The sequence below is a fragment of the Canis lupus genome, chromosome 12, assembly GCF_003254725.2.
Source record: "Canis lupus dingo isolate Sandy chromosome 12, ASM325472v2, whole genome shotgun sequence".
Lineage (NCBI taxonomy): Eukaryota > Metazoa > Chordata > Mammalia > Carnivora > Canidae > Canis > Canis lupus.
The window spans coordinates 5482069-5505502 of NC_064254.1; the positions used below are offsets into that span (position 1 = coordinate 5482069).

Consider the following 23434-nt stretch of genomic DNA (forward strand, 5'->3'; position numbering starts at 1 on the left):
TTGGGGTTCACCTGACTCTTAGATAACTTTGTACATTTATGGATATGACTTTACTTATAATACTAGAATTTCATAGAAGGAAGGTCAAGGAGTCCAACTTTTTCATTTTAAAGGTAATTGTATTTAGACTTTGTGAAAGGAAGTAACTGGCTGAAGGCAGACCTTGCTTAAGCCAGTGATTTCCAAGCTGTGTTCTGAAAAAAAACCAAAGTCCTATGGGAATGAGGGAGGTTGAGGGGTGGGGGAGGGAGCCAGGGAACAGGGAGAGAACACACACTGAAGCTCTGGGACCTTCCTCAGCTTCAAAAAGTATAGTCCTGCTATTGTCCATTCTTTTTAAAATTTCATTTAGAGGAAGTTTTCCAAGTGATTTTTTTTTTTTAAGTTTCAAAAAATACTGTTTGAGTATAATCCACTTAATGTGCAGACAAAGAAATTGAGGGCCAGATTCTGGCTGAATTACAGTGAGTTCCCGCAGTGAACAAAACGCTGTCTGCCCTCATAAAGCTGACATTGTCTTGGTGAAATCAAGCCATAAATAACCAAACACATAGAAAAACATCAGCATGCATGCTCCAAGGAGAAAATAAAGCAGAGGAAGGGTGTGGTGAATGATTAAAGGGTGAAGTTTCAGGTGTGCAGGTCAGGGGAGGCCTCTCTCAGGCAGAAGGAAGGGAGGAGGAGCCACATGAGCTCAGAGAGAAGAATGTGAGACCTATGGCACAGGCTGAGAGACCTATGGCCCAAATGCAGGCTGAGAGACCTATGGCACAAATGCAGTTGAACTCAGCTGTCCTTCTGGACAGAAAATGGTCTTTAAAAGGACCTCGCAAAGCATAGGAGAGGGCCGGCAGAGCAGTAGGGGCCCTGCCCCACATCCATGGGCACAGCAGGACCCAGCAAGACCCTCCCATGGAGAAGGAGTCCACCACAGCTGTTTGGTCTGCCTCCCACATGTGGGCCAGTGCTGCCTCAGGCAGCTCCTCCTACCCCAGAACCAAAGGCCTCCTGGGGCACTTGGAGCCAAGGGTGGCTGAAGTTATTGTCACTGGCAGGTGGCTCAGGTGTATTCTCCGCACTGGGCCCAGTGGGGTCTCAGGGGCATGTGCTGGGAGGACAAGACTACTTTGCAAGAACCTTGACTCTGGTAACTCCTTTCTTTTTTTTTATTTATTTAATATTTTGTTTATTTATTCATGAGACACACAGAGAGAGGCAGAGACACAGGCAGAGGGAGAAGCAGGCTCCACGCAGGGAGCCCGACGTGGGACTCGATCCCTGGACCCGGGATCACAACCTGAGCCAAAGGCAGACAGACGCTCAACCGCTGAGCCACCCGGACTGCCTTTTTTTTTTTTTAAGATTTTATTTTATTTTATTTTATTTTATTTATTTTATTTTATTTTATTTAAAGATTTTATTTTATTCATGAGAGACACAGAGAGAGAGAGAGAGAGGCAGAGACACAGGCAGAGGGAGAAGCATCTCCCCAATTCTTCAAGCCAGGAAGGAGAGCCTCCATTTCCCCTGTGCGTGCGCGCGTGCGTGCGTGCGTGCGTGCGTGGGTCCGTGTCCCTGTGTGCCTACGCGCCGGCACGCATGCGCATATGTGTGTGCGCGTCCCTGCGAAACCCTGGGTGGGCCCTGGCTGCCGCGTGCGCCTCCAGAGGCCGAGTGTCTTCATCGGCCGTCATCCCCAGTTACCTACCTGCCCGGAACGGCCACGTTTCCTGTACAGTCACTCCGCTCTGAGTCCTGCCTTGATGTCGTGCTATTAACAGCTATTTATCAAGCCCTGAGAGTGTGCCCGGCACTGTGCTCAGCGCCTCGCACGAATCACTTGCTCTAATTCTCTCGCAACCCCACGAGGCAGACACTGTGTTTAGACCCATTTTGGAAAGGAGGAGACAGGTGTTTAGAGCGGTTAGATAACCTGCCCGGGTCTATACGGCAGAGCCAAGAGTGAGCTCTCTCTTTTGCTTCTACCTTCTCCGCCCTCCAATCACGAGTTCACATGTTGCTTTGCGAGCAGCGGGACAGCTTTCCTGCCAAACTCTGCCCAAGCAATTATTTGCACGTTGCCTAAGAAAGTGAGATCACATGACATAATCAATGCAAAAAATGACTTTTTATAACATGCTATAGAAGTGACATCACTGCATGGTGATGGTTGTAACTCACTACGGTGTTGACATCAGTACCTTTTAAATCACTCAAAGCAATTTGTGTTTTGCATGTTTAACATTTCCAGCCAAGTGGATAAAGGTTAATTTCCCCCAAACAATCCTCTCGACTCTTAAGTTGAAGAGAATTGAATGGCAAATCTGGTCAAACTCTGTGCTGGTTACACAGTAGAAACATCTAACGATTTGGAAAACAACTCAGTGATGTCCTGCAACCCGTTTCCCCCAACGTCCGCAGGCGTGAGCTGAGCCCCTGCTGAGTGGCAGGCTCTGTGTGTCTGACAGCCCTGTCAACCGTGGTGGTTTGTTTGTTTGTTTGTTTTTAATTTCAATTATGATAAACTTTTAATTCTGGAATATTGCTAGAATTACAGAAAGGTTGCTGAGATCATACAGAGAGTTTGATATGTTCTTCACCCAATTACCCTCCCTAATGTGAGCATCTTCATAACTATGGTACACTTGTCAGCAGTAAGACATCAACGTTGGTACATTACTGTTAATAATAGATTTCACCAGTTTTTCTACTGATGTCCTTTTTTTTTCTGTCCTAGGATCTAATCTGGGATCCCTCACTGCATTTCATGGATCCATTTCTTTTTTTTTTTTTAAATCACTCTGATTTGGTGACTTTTTTTTTAAAGATTTTATTTATTTATTCATAGAGACACACACCGAGAGAGAGGCAGAGACACAGGCAGAGGGAGAAGCAGGCACCATACAGAGAGCCTGATGTGGGACTCGATCCCGGGCCTCCAGGATCACGCCCTGGGTGCAGGCGGCGCTAAACCGCTGCGCCACTGGGGCTGCCCCATTTCTATTTTTTAAAAAGATTTTTAATCTATTCATTCGTGAGAGACACAGAGAGAGAGGAGAGGCAGAGACACAGGCAGAGGGAGAAGCAGGCTCCATGCAGGGAGCCCGATGTGGGACCGGATCCCGGAAGACCAGGATCACACCCTGGGCCAGAAGGCAGGTGCTAAACAGCTGAGACACCCAGGGATCCCCTATAGATCCATTTCTAAACCAACTCAACTCAGTATTAAGATAGCATTGTCTTTCTTGCTTCACTTTGGGATTAACTTCAGCAAAGATAGCAAGCTCCATTTCCAATTCTATAGGGAAAACAGGCAAACAACGGATAAACAAACCTCCAGACCAGCTTGACTCCCATTTGAGTCAAGAGTTGACCCATTGCTCCAACTCTGACCTTGTGAAACCACCACATTAGGAAGAATCTCCTCCTCTGCTCCAGCTCAGGGCTTTGTGCACATTGATCGATGTGGGGGCAGCAGCCAAGACCAGGCTTGACAGAGAAAACTGCTCTGTGGTTTACTTTCTCACAACCCCCAGTCTGGCTGAGTCACTGAAGTTTCTACCTTCCTTATCAGCCGTTGGAAAGATCCTTAACAGCCCAGTAGAAAAGATATTCTCTCTCTCTCTCCTTTTTTTTTTTTTTTTCATTTTTATTTATTTCTTAGAGGCGGGGGAGAGCATGAGTGGGAGAAGGGCAGAGGCAGAGGGTGAAGCTGACTCTCCACTGAGCAGGGAGCCTGATGCGGCGCTCGGTCCCAGGACCCTGGGATCATGATCTGAGCCGAAGGCAGATGCTTAACTGACGGAGCCACCCAGGCACCCCTAGAAAAGACATTCTTTGATCTCCTTTTTCAGCTCATTCTTTCACTCATTTTGTTAAACATTTATTATTAATTTATTAAATTGGGCATCACGGGTGGCTGGGCGGTTTGGTGCTGCCTTTGGCCCCGGGTGTGATCCTGGAGACCCAGGATCAGATCCCACGTCGGGCTCCCTGCATGGAGCCTGCTTCTCCCTCTGCCTCTCCCTCTCTCTCCAATCTGTGTTTCTCATGAATAAATAAATAAAATCTTTAAAAAAATAAAAAAAATTATTAAATTAATAAACATATATTAAGTTCCTACAGTGTGCCAGGTACTGAATTAAGTGCTGGGGCGTAATGGGGAACAAAACAGAAATAGTCTCTGCTTGTGAAACATTAAATAGTTTATTTATTCTTGAATACTGACCAAGTGATCAACTCTGAGCTAGGCAATGATGGGAGAGAAGGGTATTCTTTTTTTTTTAATTTTTATTTATTTATTCATGAGAGAGAGACAGACAGACAGAGACACAGGCAGAGGGAGAAGCAGGTTCCATGCAGGGAACCCTATGCAGGACTCGATCCCAGGACCCTGGGATCACACCCTGAGCCAAAGAGACGCTCAACTGCTGAGCTACCCAGGCATCCCAAGAGAAGGGTATTCTTAATATAGGCCCTGCCCTGTCTTCAAAGGATGCAGCTAGCCAGAGAGACAGGACAGGCCACTCAAAACAGACTGAGCTAAATTGTGTGGATGGTAAGGGGAGACAGAGAGTGACTCCTATGGCATGAATGGAGAGAGATGGAGGTAACAGACCGGACCATCCGAAGTGTCGGACAGCGGGGGTAGTGAATGTCTCCAATCAACAGAAATAAACTTTTGTTATCATGGTGTTTGAAAGAGGGAGGCATGGGTGTTCCTCTGCGGTGGCACCCTAAATTGAGCATATCTGGAATGAAGAGATGTTCAGAGATGGCTTTCTGTCTGTAGAGCAGAGGCTCACATGAAGGTCTCTTGACTACCCACCCCCTCATACACAAAACAAAACAAAACCAGCTTTTAAGACTAAAGGGTGACTAGTTCACAGCTCTCACATTATCCCAGGAGCCCCCTCAGTAGTGCAGGGAGAATCTGGAGGGTAGGACAGGCCACAGCCTAGAAAGGAGACAATGTTGGTTTCTACCTTGGGGCAGGATCCCAAAGAGACTTCTAGATCCACCAAAGAAAACAGAGAGAAAAGAGCAGGGGCAATGGCCCTCAGAACATTCTGAGGTTCCAGAAAACCTTCTGGATACATTCCCTGACTGCTTGTTTTATCTCAAGGTGATGGGTAGATCCTTCAGTGGAAAGCTGGGGAGAGTGTGCCCAGGTTCTGGGGGAGAGGCACACAGGCAGAGTGAGGCCCCAAGTGCTTGGAAAGAGCCCCAGGGGCACCTTGATAGGAACCTAGGTGAGGAACCAGTGGGAGGCACTGCTGTTTCCATGGCAACCTGAAATTTAAAAAACAGATATGAACTTTTAAAGCCAATTCTCTAGCAAACTCTTAGGGTTAGAAAAAGGTCTGTGTGAAAGATTGTTATTATCCGTAGGACAGTATTGGTTTGGGGTTTTGTTTTTTATAAGTGCTTACTAGGTCAGACTTGTTTTGCCTTTGGCTGAAGCCTATAATGCATTCTGAACAGGGTAGAAAAATGTGAGTTTTGTCATACATTCTACTTCCAGCTTTTGTTAACATAGGCTGTGACCCAGGGTATATCCACCCTTTTCATTTCTCTGTGCATCCAGCCACCCAGCCATCCGGCTGTATTTATTGAGCTTAATCTTCATTTGGGCTCAATTTCTTACCTGCAAAATAAGAGAAATAGTCTGGTTTCGCATTTTGACCTAGGCTCCTAGCACCTTAGGAGTTTCAAGGTGGTGCTTTCAGCAGTCACCTTCCTAGGGTGGGATGGGGCGGCAGGCAGGGTCTGACACCCCACTTGGCTTCAACTGTTATGGCCCTGTTATAAGCCGTTATATGTATTGGATTTCCACTTGAGATTTCTTTGGAACAAAGGCTCCCTGACTGAAAAATCGCTGCCCCAGAAGATCTCCATGGATCTTCCCTGTGGCAATACTGTCGCTTCAAGCCAAACTGTTTTCCAGTCAATGCCCCTGCAGTGCAGGGTATGGAAATAGAATGGTGAAGGAACCAGGGTCACTACCCCTCGGGGGCTCGCGTCACTGTGAGGATAGACTGAGATTGTAAGCGTGAAAACCCGCTCGGGTGAAATGACTGTTGTTAAGATAATAATTTTTATTACTATAGTGCAGTCGCGCAGTGGAAATATACCCATGGGGAAAGGCAGCCGATAATTCAGCCTGCAGTTAGGGACCAGGTAGGAGCAGCAGACTCCCAGGGGCTCCACACAGGGCCTCGGAGAATTGCAGGGCTTTCCTGGGAACGCAGCTCTGCTCGCCGCCGCCTCCCCTGGGGCTCCCCGCGCCCGCTGCTGCAGGGGGCGGCCCGGGGCGATGGGGGGGGGGGGTGTTCGCTGTGATTGGCTGAGCCGGAGGTTGTTGCTAGGCTACCAGTCCGCGGGAGACTGGGCCACGCGGTCCCATCCTCCACCGCAGATCTGTCCCCCACTGCCGACCCCAATCGGCCACCCCGTGAAGGAGATTCCCCAGCAGTTTAAAGTGGCAGCTGCCAAGTGCCCATCTTTCTAGGATTTTTTCACTTAGCTTGAGGTCTGGTGGAGGAGGGGAAGAGAAGCTGTTTTATTCTCCGATCGCCTTGAATAAGCTGCTTGCCTTTCTGGCCCTCAGTGTCCTCCTTCGATTCCTGAGGTCCCTTCATTTATTCATTATGCATGCATGCATTCATGTTTATTAAGTGCCTCCCATGCTCCCGGCACCAGATCAGGCGCTAGAGACAAAAGGATAAATAAGATAGAGACCATCCTTGCTCTCAGGAAGCCGGGATGGGGATGGAGGTGGGTGAAGCGGTGGAAGACATTAGACATTTAAGCAAATAAATAAGATAATAAAATAAACATTTATTTAATCCCTTTCCTTCCTCTTCAGTGATATTTCTAAGCCCTGTCCCTTTTCCCTGCTAAATCTGTAGGGTTCCCCAAGTTGACAATGGAGGGAGTGCAGATGCCAACAGTGCCTTTACTGCATTACAGCTGACCTACCTATCACCTTACTGTGCTCTGAAACAGAGGGACACTCTCATCCCCACAGTGCTTGCTCTTTTGCATCCCAAAGGAAGCCTGAGCTTACCTCAGCAAAGATATGAGGCAGCAATCATCATGGTCCTCTGTTCAGATGAGAAAGCTGAAAGCCAGAAACATCAAGAAGACTTCTACATGGTCACAAGAATTACTAGCATAACCTAACTGATAGTGAGCACTTATTATGCACAGAGACTTAAATAAAACAATCTGCCTCATAACATAACAAGTCAGTTAAGTTATTATTATTCCTATTTTATAGGTGGCAAAATTGAGACTGGAAGAAGTTATTTGACTTGCCTGTGATAGTATGTGGTGAAGCCTGAGCCTTTCTGAGAAATGGAGCTGGTCCTAGAAAAGAGTAAAAGACTGTCTGAGTGGCTGAGACCTGGCTTCCAGATGCCCTTTAAAATCTCCTAGTCCCCAGATCTTGTTTATTTATTTTCCTATTGAAATTCTTGGCACAAGAGACTCATAAAATTTGATGAATTGGCCACAGTTACCAATACAGTTGACCTTGTTGTCGCTCCATCTATCTGGGATGATCCTGCCTTCAAGCTTTTACTGAGTAATGATGTTGAGTAGCTCTTCCCTGTGAGCATCTCCATCGCTTGCTTCTCCTCCCTACCAGGTTTTCATGTTTCTTTGTTCACATACTGAACAAACATTGGGCACCCACCAAACGTCAGGAGAGGCTTGATAGTGGATGGATACTCAGAAAGGTGAGTATCCATCCTTGAGGAGTTCCCAGCTTACAGCAAAGGTTTCTGAAGGGCCTTCCATAGGCAAAGCGCAGTGATAGGCCTTAGAGAGGAAAGGACCATAAGGATCTTCCCCCAAAGAATCTTCTTCTTGGCTTGGGAGACAGACCGAACTTAGATAATAAAAGGTGTGAAAAGAGGTGGGAGGAAGCAGAAGTGAATGTAGCAAGTGTGGGTTGGGGGTGGGAGAGCCAACCTTGAGTCTCCTGTGGTGCTGCTTTTAAATCCCATCTTGCCGTGGTCAGTGTGGGAAAGTGTGTCTTAGAGTCCAGCAGCATGCAGCTTGGAAGGAGGCCTTTAAATGGGAGAAGGTGCTGGAAAGTACAGAGATGCATAAAGAAGCAAGCTAAATTTATCCCTTCTCCCAGCACCCAGCAATCGCTATGCTTAACACTTGACTTTCTACCAACAGAGACTTGTTTAACCAGAAGATTAGTCGCTTCTCCCTCGGCTGGGAAAAGAGAGAAAAAAGAGAGAGACACATTTAAGCATCGGCCTTCGGCTTGGGTCATAATATCCGGGTCCTAAGTTTGAGCCCTGCGTTGGGCTCTCTGCTTGACAGGGAGTCTGCTTCTCCCTCTCCCTCTGTACTGTCTCTCTCTCAAATAAATAAATAAATAAATAAATAAATAAATAAATAAATCAATCTAAGAAAGAAAGGGAAAAAAAGGAGAGACAGTCAAAAAGAGACAGAAGAAGGGATGGTCAGAGACTCTAAAGACAGAGACACAGAGAGACCTGAAAAGAAGTAGGAGAGGCAGGGATAGAGGCGGCCTCTGCTACAGAGTACCAGGGAGCAGCAGGAAAGAATTTGACACTGGGCGCCTGAGTGGAAGAAATCAGACAATCTCCTGCCCCCTCCCTCCCTGACTACATGATCCTGGCTAGAGCACTGCTAATTTCTAGAAAGCACAATTTTCAGATGTGAGTATCCTGGAGATGTCTGTACTATTCCTATTGTCTTGGTCACTGATTTGTCTCTGTCACCCATCACCACTCCTGAATAGCTGAGAATGGACTGTAAATGGGTGATACACAAAAGCCATGATTAAAATAAGCAATACAAGATGAAATATGCATGCCTTTGACCTAGCATTTCCACCTCTAGGAATTTATCCTAAGGACAATAATTAAGGACATAGGTTAAATAAAGGGGGGGGGCATGAGATTATTCCCTGCAGCATTGTTCAGAAAAGCAAAGAGCAAACTACATAGCTAACCCCTACCAGGCACCTGCTCAGCAAATAATGGTGTAACCTGACAATAGCTTTCCATGCCGCTTGTAAATTGGGTTATAAATAGACACTTATTGATGTGGAAAGATGTTATTTATTAGGTTAAAAAACCCAACCAAGTTACAAAATAATGTATATAGTATGACTCCATGTAAGTATTATTATTAGTAAGAATACATATAAAACCTATAGTCTAGGAAGACATAAACTAGATGTAATCTCTGGTTGGAGAGATGCCCAGACACTTTATTTTTTTTTTCTTTTGGCATTTCTGTATTTTAAAAAATTATTTTTGCCACAAGGAACATGTGTTTCTTGTGCAATGGGAACAAATTTCCTTCCATCAATCCCAGTGAGCATCTCCTGCGGGGAGTCCAGGTGTGTAGGGGCAAGCTGAACCAGTTGTTCCTGGCTCAGAGGCATTGTGGGAAAGGCCAACCAACCCATGCAAGGCCATTTGAGCTGCTCATTAAGAATTCCACAAACAGCATGTCCCCAGCCTGGTTTGACTCCCGTCCTGACTGGTCTGGTGGGCAAGAACTCAGTGACGTAGCCACTCGGTATCCACATGCAGTTGCTTCGTAACTACCGGTGAGTTGGCCATAGCTCTCCCTTGAGGGAAAACGCTGTTGGTACAAGTTGGCACATGGTAAAGCTAATCTTGCTAAAACCCTAGGTCCTTCCCACCTCCCGGGGACACCTTCCCCTGTAACAGGATGACGGCCAGCATGTTCTGTTGCTCTGGTCAGTCTCTACTACACAGATGCAGTTTGATTCTGAACGTTGGGAGGCGGGAGGCCGTCACTATGGCAACCCAGGCTTGCTCGGCCTCTGGGATCAGTCCAACACCCGGGAAAGAAGGTGGGGTCTAGAGTCAGAACAAACATTGCGGGGCTATCTGACCTCACGCGAGGCACTTAGCTTTTCTCTGCCTCAGTTTCTACACCCATAAAATGATGCTGAAGCTCTTTATCCTACCCACCTCCAGGATAAACTGTAAAACATGGAAGGAGTAGCGCAGTCCTAGCTTTCATTTGTCTTCAAATTGCTGTGTGTGAGTTTGAGAGAATCACTTAACCTCTCCATGGCTCAGCCACTCTATTTGTAAATAGGAATATAACATCCACTGTGATGACTTCCCAGATATATTGTCAGGCATCTGTAAGAATCCAGAATCCACATGTTGGAAGGAATCTTAGCACTCACGCAGGAATCCCTTTGATAAACCCTCTGGCTGAGGTGCCTGTCCCTCCTTTGCTTGATTACCTCCAGTGGCAGAGAGCTCATGACTGCCCAACTTCCCAAATAACCATTGCTACCATGACACTAATTGTAAGAAAGTTCTTCTGTATAGGATTTCTTACAGTTAAATATTTATTTTAAAACATTGGCAATCCTTTTCCGAGCTATTGCTGCTTCTGATTTTGCCAGAGGGCTTGCACAGGGTAGAAATTAGCAGCAACTGGCAAGGAGCAGGTCCAGGCCCAGCTCTAGAAGCCTGTGGTTTAGTGTAAGGGAAGGAGTGTGGGTTCTGGTGTCACACACCCCAGGTTAAAATCCCACTTTGTTCAATTGCCAGGCAGCTGGTCTTGGGCCAGTTATAGTATCTCTCTGAGCTGCAGTCTCCTGATCAGTGAAATGAGGCTAGAAATGCCTACCTCATAGTGTTGCCAGGAGAATCTGGCATGATAACAGTTCTCATCGAAATTACACCCTTAACTTCCGCAGGAAATTCTAGGGATTGGGAGGACAGGTAACACCTTCTCTGTGATCCCCTGAACAACACATCTGCCCGCCAAGCCCCATCTGGCACATGTAGACTCTTATGTGACCTGACTGTGCTCCTCTCAGAAAGAGGGAGAAAGTTCCTCTCCAGGCCCTTGGGACACCTGCAGCCTGGCCTGGCGCAGTTTGTGCTCCATATTTTACGGCCTTCTCTCTCTCAGGCCTGTACCAGGGGTCCTAAAGGGAAGATGCATGCAATGGTTTCAAGACACAATTCACTTTCCCTATAATTCACCTGCCTCAGGGCCAGCACCCCCTCCCTGCCCACAGATATTGTGGGCACTAAGCTAAGTGTCACAGGGTGTCACTTGATGAAGGCTTTCAACTGTATCAGTGTGTTTATTTAATTTTTTTCAAAGATTTTATTTATTTGACAGAGCAAGAGAGAGAGCACAAGCAGGGGAGTGGCAGGCAGATGGAGAGGGTGAGGCAGGCTCCCACTGAGCAAGGAGCCCGATGCAGGACTCGATCCCAGAACCCTGGGATCATGACCTGAGCTGAAGACAGACGCTCAGCTGACTGAGCCACCCAGGTGCCCCTGTATCAGTGTTTTAATAGGAATCTCATATAGGGCAAAAAGTCTCTAAGACTCCAAAAGAATGTAGTCTGGTGGTAGATTTCCATGCAAGTTGGGGTAGGCATGGGGTCCTTTGCCCTCAATATGAAAGGGGTCAGGATGCCTGCATCAAGTTTGGCCATCGACTAGCTGCAGGCTCCCTGGAGCCAGTGACTTAATTCTTCTGTGCCTTGCTTTCCTCATGTGTAAAACGACAGGTTGATTCCAGAGACCAACACTGCCTCAGAATTCTAGGGTTTCCCGTGTTGGCTGCAGCCTGATTGCCACTGACCTCTCTTGTCCACAAGCAGCTGACCTGCCCCCTCCTTTCTGCTTCCTCCACAGATGAGTACCTGAGAGTCCTCAATGTAGGTGTGGCTGAGGTGAAGAAATCCTTCCTGGGGCCCTTGTCGCCATCGTGCAAGATGGTGCAGCTGATGCGGCAGTTTCTGTATAGGGTCCTGCCCGAGGACTCCTACAAGGTCGCCACAGGGAAGCTCCACGTGTCCCTCACTCGGCTCACGGACGGAGAGAGTGTCGTGGTTTCAGAGTATACATCCAAGGAAGAGCTCATCGAGGCAAGGGGCAGGGCCTGGACCAAGGGGTGGGGCCCAGTTTGGGGAAACAGTCCCCCATTCTTGGAAGGAGTGAAATATCACCAAATGGGTTATCACTTAGGAAAGGGCACTCTGGGAGCTTATTCTATACTCATTAATATAAATCTTAGTTATGAATTATTATTGTTGGAAAGTGCTGTGGATATGCCCAGTTTTCTTTTGGGACAAAAAGGTCAAGTGGCATGACCCTCTGTCCCTTATCTCCCCTCCCCTCTCCTCTCTGGAATACAAGGCCCTTGCCATGCAGACTCACAGCCCCATGCTGGCATGGCCATGATCTTGGGGGTGAAGAATGAATGGCAATAGGCATGGATACCTCCTTCACCTACCTCACGTCCTCCTGGATTTATTAGCACTCAGCTCTTCAAGACTTCTCTCTCCTGGCCACCTACCAGCTCCCACTCTTGCTCCTGCCAACGAGAGTGAACCATATACAAAGCAGACCTCTGTACCTTTGCACCTGCTGTGCCATCTGCCTAGGATGCCTTTCCCCCCTCCCAGCTTGCTTCACCTGCTTAACAAGACACTAGTCACTCTGCCTTGGAACTTACCTTCATCATCTGTCTGCCCCGCACTCCCCTGGGCTGGGCACTCCTCCTTAGGGGCCGCAATGCCCATGCTCACTTCCTTCACAGCCCCTGTCACCCTTGTACTGTCACCTACTTGCTTACTCTCCCTCATTGAGCATTCTCAAGGGTGAGCATCTTACCCTCCTTTGATTCCAGAGCCTGGCCCAGGACACACACACATTAATGGTTGCTGAATTCCATTGAATTCATGGAGATATGGGGCTAGAAGGAACCCTGGAGGTCACTGAGGCTGCCCTGTCTCTTTAAAACCGGAATCTTGGGGATCCCTGGGTGGCTCAGCAGTTTGGTGCCTGCCTTTGGCCCAGGGTGCGATCCTGGAGTCCCGGGATCGAGCCCCACGACAGGCTCCCGGCATGGAGCCTGCTTCTCCTTCTGCCTGTGTCTCTGCCTCTCTCAATCTCTCATGAATAAATAAATAAATACATCTTAAAAAGAAAGAAAGAAGAAAGAAAGAAAGAAAGAAAGAAAGAAAGAAAGAAAGAAAGAAAGAAAGAAAGAAAGAAAAAGATACCTTTAAAAAAAAAAAAGGGGAGGGGGGGAATCTTGGGACCAGACTACCAAGCACGTTCACAGGGACGCAGCTCTTTGGGGCCAGGCCAGGAATTGAACCTGGGGCTCTGGTCCCCATAACAGTGCCTCTGTCTTGGATTTAAGAAGGGCCAGGCTGCTGAGGAGGCCTCCCCATCCAGCCGCCAGAGCCTCAGGCATCTCTGCTGGTTCTCTCCCCACAGGCACTGTACTGCAGCTGCTTTGTCCCCGTGTACTGTGGACTCATCCCCCCAACTTACCGTGGTGTGGTGAGTGCTTCGGCGTGGGAGAGGATGAGCCAGGACCCAGGAGTGCTCTGGGGCCCATAACTGGGAGATTAGAGGGGTGGTCTCAGAATTCAGTGGGAAGACCAAGAGTTGGAAAGATTCTTGTGTTTTTCTACTTCTAATTCCCAGTGTGGATGGATTTCTGGGGCTTTGAGGTGAACTTTCCCTCCATACATTGGGCTTCACTCTGGACCCACCAACCCATTACTGAGCCTGGCTAGTCAAGACTCCATAGGCTTGCTGGATTTTCTCACACTTGACAGAGGGTGTAGAATAAGACCCTGTGACATTGGTACCCGGAACTGTGATTGACAAGGACCTTTAAAGTCATCTAGGCTAGAGTACATGAATCACCTGGGGTCAGAGGGAGTCATGTAAACTAATGCAAATTCTAATTCCCTAGGCCTGGGCCAGGGCCAGAGACTCTGCCCCTCAGACCAGCCACGGCTAACGCCAGTGCTGCTGGTCCACGGACCATGCTTTGAGTAGGAGGATCTAACCCATGTCTCTTCTTCATTTTATATGGAAAGAAAATGAGATCCAGAAATCAGGATTCAGCTAAGAGATGGAGCACATATTGCACATGTCAGCCGTGTACTTCTCAGGCACCCCAGAGAAGTATTTGTGGTCCTTTGTTCAAGATTGAGGCAACAGAAGCCCCATGAGGGAAGGGATATGTGGCGGCCAGTGGCCAGGCCAGGGTCATTCTGGAGAGTGCCAGGGATACCTGACCTCAACAGAGGGAGGCAGTGTAGACACACAGCAGTCTGGAGAGGGGATATTTCCCAGCCTGCTCAGACCCACTATGTGTTCACATTTTCAAAAGGCCATGGGAAGGCTCCATTCCCTGGCCCTGCCCTTAGCAGTTGACTGGCTCAGGAGGGGTAGCCTGGGAGAGGGAGCTGTGACTGGGAGCATTTGTTCATGCTTTATCCAGATTATAAATGTCCCTCTCCCTGCAGAGGCCTGGAAGCCCCAGTCTCAGGACCATAGAGATGGCTGAGGACAGACAGTGAGGGACAGAGCACTGGGCTGGGGGTTCAAGGATCACGTGGACACACCACTTACCCACCTGGACCTTGGTCTCAAGGCTTGTCCCAAGGGACTCATTTCCTGGGGGTACTCCTTGATCGGGGAAAAGGAACTCTGATCCCATGAGCATTTATTACTCTGCCTGCCCCCCCATAGCGCTACATTGACGGGGGCTTCACGGGCATGCAGCCCTGCTCCTTCTGGACCGACTCCATTACCATCTCCACCTTCAGCGGGCAGCAAGACATCTGTCCCCGGGACTGCCCCGCCATCTTCCACGACTTCCGCATGTTCAACTGCTCCTTCCAGTTCTCCCTGGAAAACATCGCCAGGATGACCCATGCCCTGTTCCCGCCAGACCTATTGGTGAGAGGAGGGGCCCAGAAGGGAGGGAGAAGGTGACAGGGCCTAGGGGTAGGGTTGGGGAGCCAATGGGGTCCATGCATTTCCATTTGTGTCTCCTTAAACTTCCTCCTAAACCTGTATCCTCGCTTTGCTGCTACCTAGCTATGTGACCTTGAATGAGGCCCCTATGTGCTCTCAGCCTCAATTTTCTCCCTTGTAAAATGAGATGATATCAGAACTGCTGATAGGAATCTTACCTGAACTTTTCCACTCTGACATACAATGTAGGCAACAGCAGCCATGGCCCATGAGCCAAATCCAGCCAGTGGCTTGTGTTTTGTTTTCAATTTTCAATTTCCAAAACTGCTCTTAAAAAAATAAAGTCTACATGTCTTTCCAAATGTATGTCTTTCTCCAACACAGAAGGGTGAACCTGGGAACAGGCACCACGTTTAACTCACTTTTTTTACTACACTCACCATGTCTGCAGAAGGCATTGCTTATAGAAGGTTCTCAGTAATTGTTGTTTGAATGATTAACTCCTCTGAGCCAGTTTTGTGACTTGCACTCTAATTATTGTTTACAAAACTCATAATCAAAACACTATTACACTTAGTCAGGCTATGGATACACAAGGTATTTTATTCATCTGATTGACTTTGTCCTCCAACAGTTGCGTTAGGAATTCCAGCATCTGCCTTAAACTAATTCTTTGGTAAAGATTATGTCTATTTACTTTCTTAAAAGCAATCCACAAATAGGCAGTTCAAGAAAGATAGAACACAAATAGGCAGTTCAAGAAAGATAGAACAAATGCATTGTATTCGTCAGAGCCTCTAGAACTTGAGTTTCTGCTCACAATCAGTGCCTGACTTCCATTCTCAAGGTGGCTTATTTTTATATAGCCTGTGAGCTGAGAATGGGCTTTCCATTTTCAGAGGGTTGTAGAAGTAGAAGAAAGAGAAGGAGAAGGGGAAGAAAGAAAAAGAGGAGAAGAAAGAGGAGGAAGAAGAGGACAAGAACAAGAAGAGATAATCTGTGGCTTTCAAAGCCCAAGTTATTGACCATCTGGCCCTTTATGGAAATGCTTTGTGAGCAATGATAACCCATGTAATCCTCCAGAATCCTTTGCAATAGATACTATCATATTCCCATTTTACAGGTGAAGAAATCGAGGTTGTGAGAGGCTACAGCCACACAGCACCAGGATTTGAACCCAGTCTCCAAATTCTGCTCTTCTTATGGCCCAAATGCACCTTCTCTGGCTCTGCTATAAATATCTCTCCTGCCCAGGGGAAGCTGATGATCAGCTAGAAATGGTTTAACACATTAATGCACTGTCACTATGGACCCATAATCTGCAACTGCTCCCCACTTCTCAGCAGATAGTGAGGGATGGAACACTGGATGGGTACATTCTGAAAAATCCATCAAATAAAGCTCAAGGGCCATGAGGTGAGGGGACCTCGGCTCTCTCCATTGCTGCAGCCTTAGTCACTTTCCTGCTGTCCCCTCCTTGCAGATCCTGCACAACTACTACTACCGAGGGTATGAAGATGCTGTTTCATACTTGAGGCGGCTGAGTAAGTACGGGGTAGGGCCCCCAAAGGGGTGGGTTGGGGGGTGGGGTAAGACAGGAAGTAGAAGGGCTGAGTCCAGGAGCATTGTCCTAAAAAGAGAACCCGAGATGCCCTTCCCCAGGAGGGCTGGGAATGGGTGCAAGGACCTGGCAGCTTGCGTTGTCCAGGACACACCACTGTGGCCAAACATTAGGATCTCCATGGAAAAGTGGTCTTTAGGGTCACTGCTGGGACAGTCGATATGTTTTCATACAAATATATTTCTGGATTTAAGGACTGTGTTTAGGAAACACCATAGCTTGTATCTTCCCGGAACATTCCATTTTCAGGTCATTTCACTTCATTCTCTTTCCAAGACAATTGCATTGTTAATGCAGAACTAGACATGATGAGTTTATATTTGGGTAAGACTCCAAGAGACATTGATCAACAAAGGAGAGGGTCTGTGTCCAACAAATGTTGGTTTAGCAAATATGGTCCCCTACACCTGCAAATGGCTCCGTGCATCCTTGCCTGGAAGATTCCAAAGGCATGTATTTTACACGCTAACTCCACGAAGACCATGGCAAACGTCCCTGACAAAAGGAAAGAAAAAAATCTTTTGCATATTTAGAATTGTTTCCATAGAACATATTTCCAGGGGGAAGAAAGGATTCCGGGATTGGATGGTGTTTACCTAATGCTGTTGAAGTGGGGGTTTTTGTTTCCCAGGTTGTCATGTGGTCTTTGTGACTGTCTTTTTTGGCAATCCTGTGATATTCCATGACAGTTGAACAGAAACTTTGATCATTCCTTTGAGTTTCCAAATGTTCACTATTATAAGCAATACTGTGGTGAACTTTTTGTGTACATAGTTTAAAAAAATATTTTAGGAGTGAGTTAAGGGATTGAATGTGGGTTTTTCCCTAGGATGTGTTGGCTATTTTTCCTTCAAAGCTGCTTCCTGCTTTCCCAAGCTCCCTTTGTCTTGACTCTTTCCTTTCTCCTAGGGCCATTCTCCGAACAAGGGGTGGGGAGAAAAGGATGGAGGGACTGTGAGTTCTGGAGGCAAGTAGGTCTGGGCCAGGATTCTCATCCCCCCTGGCTGTGTGAACTCAAGGAAATCACTTGCCCCCTCTGTCTTGATTCCTAACCTGTAAAAAGGATTAAATCGTTGTTCCTGACACCTACTAACTGTGTGATCTTGAACAGGTAATTCATCTTCTGGGACCTCAGTTTTCTCATCTGTATAAGGGGGCTGACCATGGAACTTACCTCAGAATTATATTCCTAGACACAGTCATTCCAGCCCACTGACCCTGTGACATAGGAGTCAGGGCCATCCTCTCACCTCCCTGGGGGAGAGACTCCTCCTCACCCCGACTCTGCTTGGACAACTCTCCTCTTCTCCACATTTACATGAGTGACATCTCTGAAAACTATGCCAAGCGTCCAAAAGCTGGACCACCTGAGGGGTGTTAGTGGAGGGTTAAGATGGAGTCTCACCTATGGAGCCTCCGGAATAGGAGGGGCTGGTGAGGGCCTGGGGTCCTTTCCACCACCAGCTGGGAAACCCCTTCACTCTTTCCTCAGTGATGGTGTGTACTGGGGATGTGGTGTTGGGGGATCCCCTGATTTGGGACCAATTCCCTATGTCAGGAGACCCCTCTACCTCTCAGGTTCCAGCCTGGCTGCCTGGCTACCACCATACCTGTCTTTCCCCTAAAACTTCTTTCTCTTCCTCTCAGGGCAAGCCTAAGGAGAGTTACAAAGTGCTTTGCTTTAGCATCTCTGGTGTCCCTCACTCCTCAATAGCCTCTGGAAGGAACCCAGTGCCATCTCATGCCCCCACACTCTTCTACCCTTAGGTGATATGAACACCATGGTCTAAATGGCAGTCTTAAACCGAAGGATGCTCTAATAGGAGCATTTTGGGTATCCATGAAAGAATCAGGGCAGAGTATGGAGGCTGGTGGGCTTTCCCAGGGGCCATGGAATCACTCCAAGTAGGAACTGACACACTGTGTAAGGAAAAAATGTCTCTTGCTGGCTACTGACTATTTTTTATTCCTCTTCCAATTTGCCAGTGTTTGCATGGCTTTCTCAGTGCAGGTTTCTTCAGCTCCACCCTAGATCCTCTTAGGTTTGGTAGGGCTGGATTTTCCTCCCAGCACCAGATGCGAGCAGGAGGTATGACGCATCTTGAGAAATTGTGGCCAGTGCCCAGAGCCACACTCTTAATTCCCACCTCCCATCTGGGAACAGAAAAAAACGAGAGTCCGCCCCAGCCTCCCACCCACCCTACTGCTTTCTGGATGGGGGTCAGCTCCAGCAGAAGGCTACACCTGCAAAGTGTCACCCTCAATTCCTCCACTCACATCCTGGCATCTCCCTCTGCTGCCCTCCTTAGGGCTCAAATCCACCTAATTATTCCTGCTGCCAGGCGAGCTTCCCTCTCCACCCTTGGCCTCCCCTGGCAGCAGCCTTCTGCCAAAGGGAAGGGCACTGCTTGCTGGCATGCTTGAAAATCCACATTCCCCACACAGACATGTGGACGTGGGTGCTGAGTGAGGTTGGAGCTCAGAGGATGCCATGTCTAAAATAATCCAGCTGGCATCCAGGCGTGCCTGGCCAGACCAACCCATCCATCCTTCTTTCCTCCTTCCCTCTCCCTCCCTCCCTTCTTGGCATTCTTCCTTCTCTCACAATTTGTTAAGTTCTCTCTCTCTCTCTCTCTCTCTCACACACACACACACACACACCTACCTATGAAACTAATACCACAATCAAGAGAGTGAACCATTATCCATCATGCCCCAAGTTTTCCTTACGTTCTTTTGTGACCCTTCCCACCTTCCCCCAGAGTCCCCAATCTACTTTCTATCATTATAGAAATTTCCTACTGGACTTACAGTATGGGCTCTATTTTGTCTGCATTCTTTCACTCAGTATAATTATTCTGAGATTCATCATGTTATTGCATGTATAAATAGTTCATTCCTTTTTAATTTCCAATCCATTTATGAAAATCCCACAGTTCATTTCTCCATTCACCAATTAATGGACATTTAGGCTGTATCCAGTTTGGGCTATTATGAATAAAACTGCTGTGAATACTCATGGAGTCTTTCTATGAACATATGCTTTCATTTCCTTAGGGTAAATACCTAGGAGTGGAATGTCTACATGGTATGGTAAATGTACATTTAATCTATAACCGTATTTACGTAACATACAATATTATATGTGTATAATTAAGGTAAATGCATAACACAAAATCTATCATCTTAACTATTTTTTAGATTTTTTTTATTTTTTAAAAATATCTCTACACTCAATGTAAGTTGAACTCACAACCCCGAGATCAAAAGTTGCACGCTTTTCCCACTGAGCCAGCCAGGTGCCCCACTATCTTAACCATTTTAAGTGTACGGTTTGGTAGTATTATGTATAGTCACATTGTACAACCAATGTCCAGAACTTTTTCTTACTGCAAAACTGAAACTCTATACCCATTGATCAGCAACTCCTCATTTCTCCCTCTCCTAGGCCATGGCTACCACCATTCTATTTTCTACTTCTAGGAGATTGACTACTTTAGATACCTCATATCAATGGAATCATACAGTACTTGTCTTTTTGTGACTGGTGTATTTCGCTATCATAATTTCCTCCAGGTTTATCCATTTTGTAGCATGTAACATACCACATTTTCTTTATCAATGAACAATTTGAATTGCTTCTTCCTCTTGGCTATTGTGAATAATGATGCAATGAACATGGGTATGCAAATATCCTTGTTTCAATTCTTTGGGATATAGAGTAAGGACATATATCCAGAATGTATGTTTAACTTTTTAAGAAACTGTCAAATTATTTATCGAAGTAGTCGTATCATTTTACATTCTCACCACCAGTGCAGAAGAGTACCAGTTTCTCTGTATTATCACCAACACTTGAAATGGTCAGTCTTGTTAATTTTAGCTATGTGAATAGTTGTGTGGTGGTATCTTACTGTGATTTTAATTTGTATTTCCTTAATGACTAATGATGCTGAGCATCTTTTCAGGTGCTAATTTGCCATCTATATTATATATCTTCTTTATTGAAGTGTTTAACTCTTTTGGTCATTTCCCACCTAGACTTACAATAAGCTTTATTTTTAAAAATACTTTTAGATTTCCAGGAAAAAATATGAAAATAGCATGGAGAGCTTCCATATACTTTACATTCCCTATTATTATGTCTTACATTTGTTATATGTTATAGTATGGTATATATAAAATTTGGTACATAGTATAGCATCGTGTTTACAATTAATATGCTAATAATGGTTATTATTAACTGAAGTCTGTATGTTCAGATTTCCTTACTTTTCAACCTAATGTCCTTTTTCTGATCCAGGATCCCATTCAGGATACCACATCACATTTTACCATGATGTCTCTTTAGGTTCCTCTTATCTGTGACAGTTTCCCAGACTCCTTGTTTTTAATGAACTTGGTAGAATGGAGTACTGGAATATTCCTTAGTTGGGGTTTGAGGTTGCCTGATGTTTTTCTCAGGATTAGGCTGGAGTTCTCAGTTCTGGGAAGGGAGATCACAAAGGCAAAGTACCATTCTCATCACATTATATCCAGGTGCATGCTATCTACATGGCTTATTATTCATGATGTTGGGCTTGGCCATTTGTCTGCAGTGGTATTTATTGGGTTTCTCCCTGTGAAGTTGCTCTTTCTCCCCCTTTCTCTTTGAAAAGAAGTAACTATGCACCACCTGCTTAAGGGATGGGGAGTTAAGCTTCACTTCCTTAAGGACAGGGTAATCTACAAAAATTATTCGGAATTCTTCTGGTTGGGAGATTTGTCTCTTCTCCCCTATTTGTATACTTCTTCAATTCCTTGTTTGTTTCAGTATGGACTCCTGGATACTCATTTTATACTTTGGGCTATTATTCAGGTTTCCTTTATTTATTTTGCTACTCAAATTGGTTCAGCTTTGGCCATTGGAAGCTCTTTCAGTGGGCTCTTTTGCCCATCTTAAAAATTGAATTGTTTGTTTTCTTATTTAAGAACTTTTATGTAGTTCAGATAAATGCTCTTTATCAGAAATATGATTTGTAAATATTTTCTCTCAGTCTGTAATTTCTCTTTTCAAGTTGTTAAGTCTTCTGAAAAGGTATTTTTAATTTTGATAGGGCCCATATTATTAATTTGCTTCTTTTATGGATTATGCTTTTGGTGTTTAATTTGCTTCTTTTATGGATTATGCTTTTGGTGTTTAATTTGCTTCTTTTATGGATTATGTTTTTGGCGTCTTATCTAAGAAATCTTTGCCTTCCTCAAGATCACAAAAAGGTTTTCTCCTATGTTTCTTTCTAGAAGCTTTATAGTTTTTTGGTTTTTCATTTGTGTCTATATTCCATTTTGAGTTCATTTCTGACTATGGTTCAAGATAAAAAACAAAGTTCTTTTTTTTTGCATATGGATATCCAGTTGCTCCAGCACTATTTGTTGAAAAGGCTATGCTTTTGGGTGGCTCAGGGTTTAGCGTCTGCTTTGGGCTCAGGGCATGATCCCGGGGTCCTGGGATCAAGTCCTACATCAGGCTCCCCAAAGGAAGCTTGCTTCTCCCTCTACCTATGTCTCTGTCTCTCTCTCTGTTTCTCATGAATAAATAAATAAATAAAATCTTAAAAAAAAAGACTATGCTTTCTCTGTTGAGTAGCCAGTTGTCTCTATATGTCATGGGTCTATTTCTAGGCTTTCTGTTCTGTGCCATTCATTTATTTCTCTGTCTTTATGTCAGTATCATACTGTTTTGATCACTGCAGCTTTATCATAAGTCTTGATACCAGGTAGTCTTGGTTTTCCATCTTTGTTTCTTTTTTTTTTTCTTTCAAAGTTGTTTAGGTTATTCCAGGTTCTTTCTAATTCCATATAAATTTTAGAATTAGCTTGTGGATTTCTACACAATGTAGTCGTGCTGTATTTGTCTTGGCAACCTATTCTCTCCTCCTCTGCTATCACCACCCTAACACTTCCCTACTCCCTGACCTTGCCTCCAAACAACTTTACAAAAGAAAGCAAAAGCCAACAGAGAGTTCTCTCAACTTTGTGCTACCAAATATACAAACTCACCTTGCTTTGTTTCCCTCCTTCCTAGAACATTAAAGGAAACAACCATCTTCTTGCCTAAAGCCCACTTCCTACCTGTGCTCAGACCCTTCCTCAACTCAACTCTTGAATTATCCATTATTCCATCTCTCTTTTACATATCCACCCTCCACCTCTCAACTGGATCCTTATCAGCAACTTGTAGGTCTACCCCAATCTTGCCTATTTTAGAAACTTGGCCTAGGTTCCTCTCTCCCCCTCTCTTTGCTCAGTCCTGGCTTCCTCCTCTTCTCACTCTGCTTTTCCTCCCTCAGCAATCTCCTCCATGGACACCATCACAGCTTCAGTGACCATCCATAGATGGGACTCCCAAATGTACATCTCTAACCCTCATGTCTTCTCTGAGATCCAAATTCATGTATCCAATTGTCCACTTGTCATCTCTCCTTGGACATTTCTAAGGCCCCCTAAAATCCACATATCCCCAAACTATAACCTTTGCCCTCCTCACTGCTTCCCTGACCCATCCCCTTCATGGTCACCCTGCCAGCACCAGCATGCATCTGGTTGTGCAAGCCAGCTACTTCCTCTCTTTCCCCCAATCAATCCATTGCCAGTTCTCATTTATTTTACCTCCTAAACAGAATCTTCTATTTCTGTCTCTCTCCTTCCAAGCACAAGTCCTAAACACCTCTCCACAGCAGCCTTACAGGTTTCCTGGGGCCTCTCTGCCCTTTTCAGTGAGTTTCCACACAGCAGCCACAGTGATCTTCTTAAAGCCAGTGGCAGTGCAGCATTCCCCCCTACCTATAAGTCTTTCAAGGTTTCCATGAAAACCAAAGACCCTCAATGATGTCTATAAGCATGGTCTGGCCCCTGTAGCCTCCTCAGCCCCATCTCCCACCAAAGTACCCCTCTCCAACCACACTGACCTTTAGCCCCTCCTCATGCTCCCTCAAACCTGTGGCATTTGTGTGTGCCGTTCCCACTGTCTGAAATGCTT

At 45.9% G+C, this 23434-nt stretch overlaps 1 protein-coding gene across 4 annotated transcripts in view; it reads left to right on the plus strand.

Annotated features, from left to right (window-relative positions):
• Positions 1-23434, plus strand: part of PNPLA1 (patatin like phospholipase domain containing 1) — a 45118-nt gene that overhangs the window by 11457 nt on the left and 10227 nt on the right. For all 4 annotated transcript variants that reach the window (XM_035698065.2, XM_035698067.2, XM_035698066.2 and 1 more), the window contains exons 2-5: positions 11703-11935; positions 13296-13361; positions 14568-14777; positions 16279-16339. In XM_035698065.2, coding sequence (XP_035553958.2) covers positions 11703-11935; positions 13296-13361; positions 14568-14777; positions 16279-16339 — 570 coding nt within the window. The remainder of the gene's footprint in view (positions 1-11702; positions 11936-13295; positions 13362-14567; positions 14778-16278; positions 16340-23434) is intronic.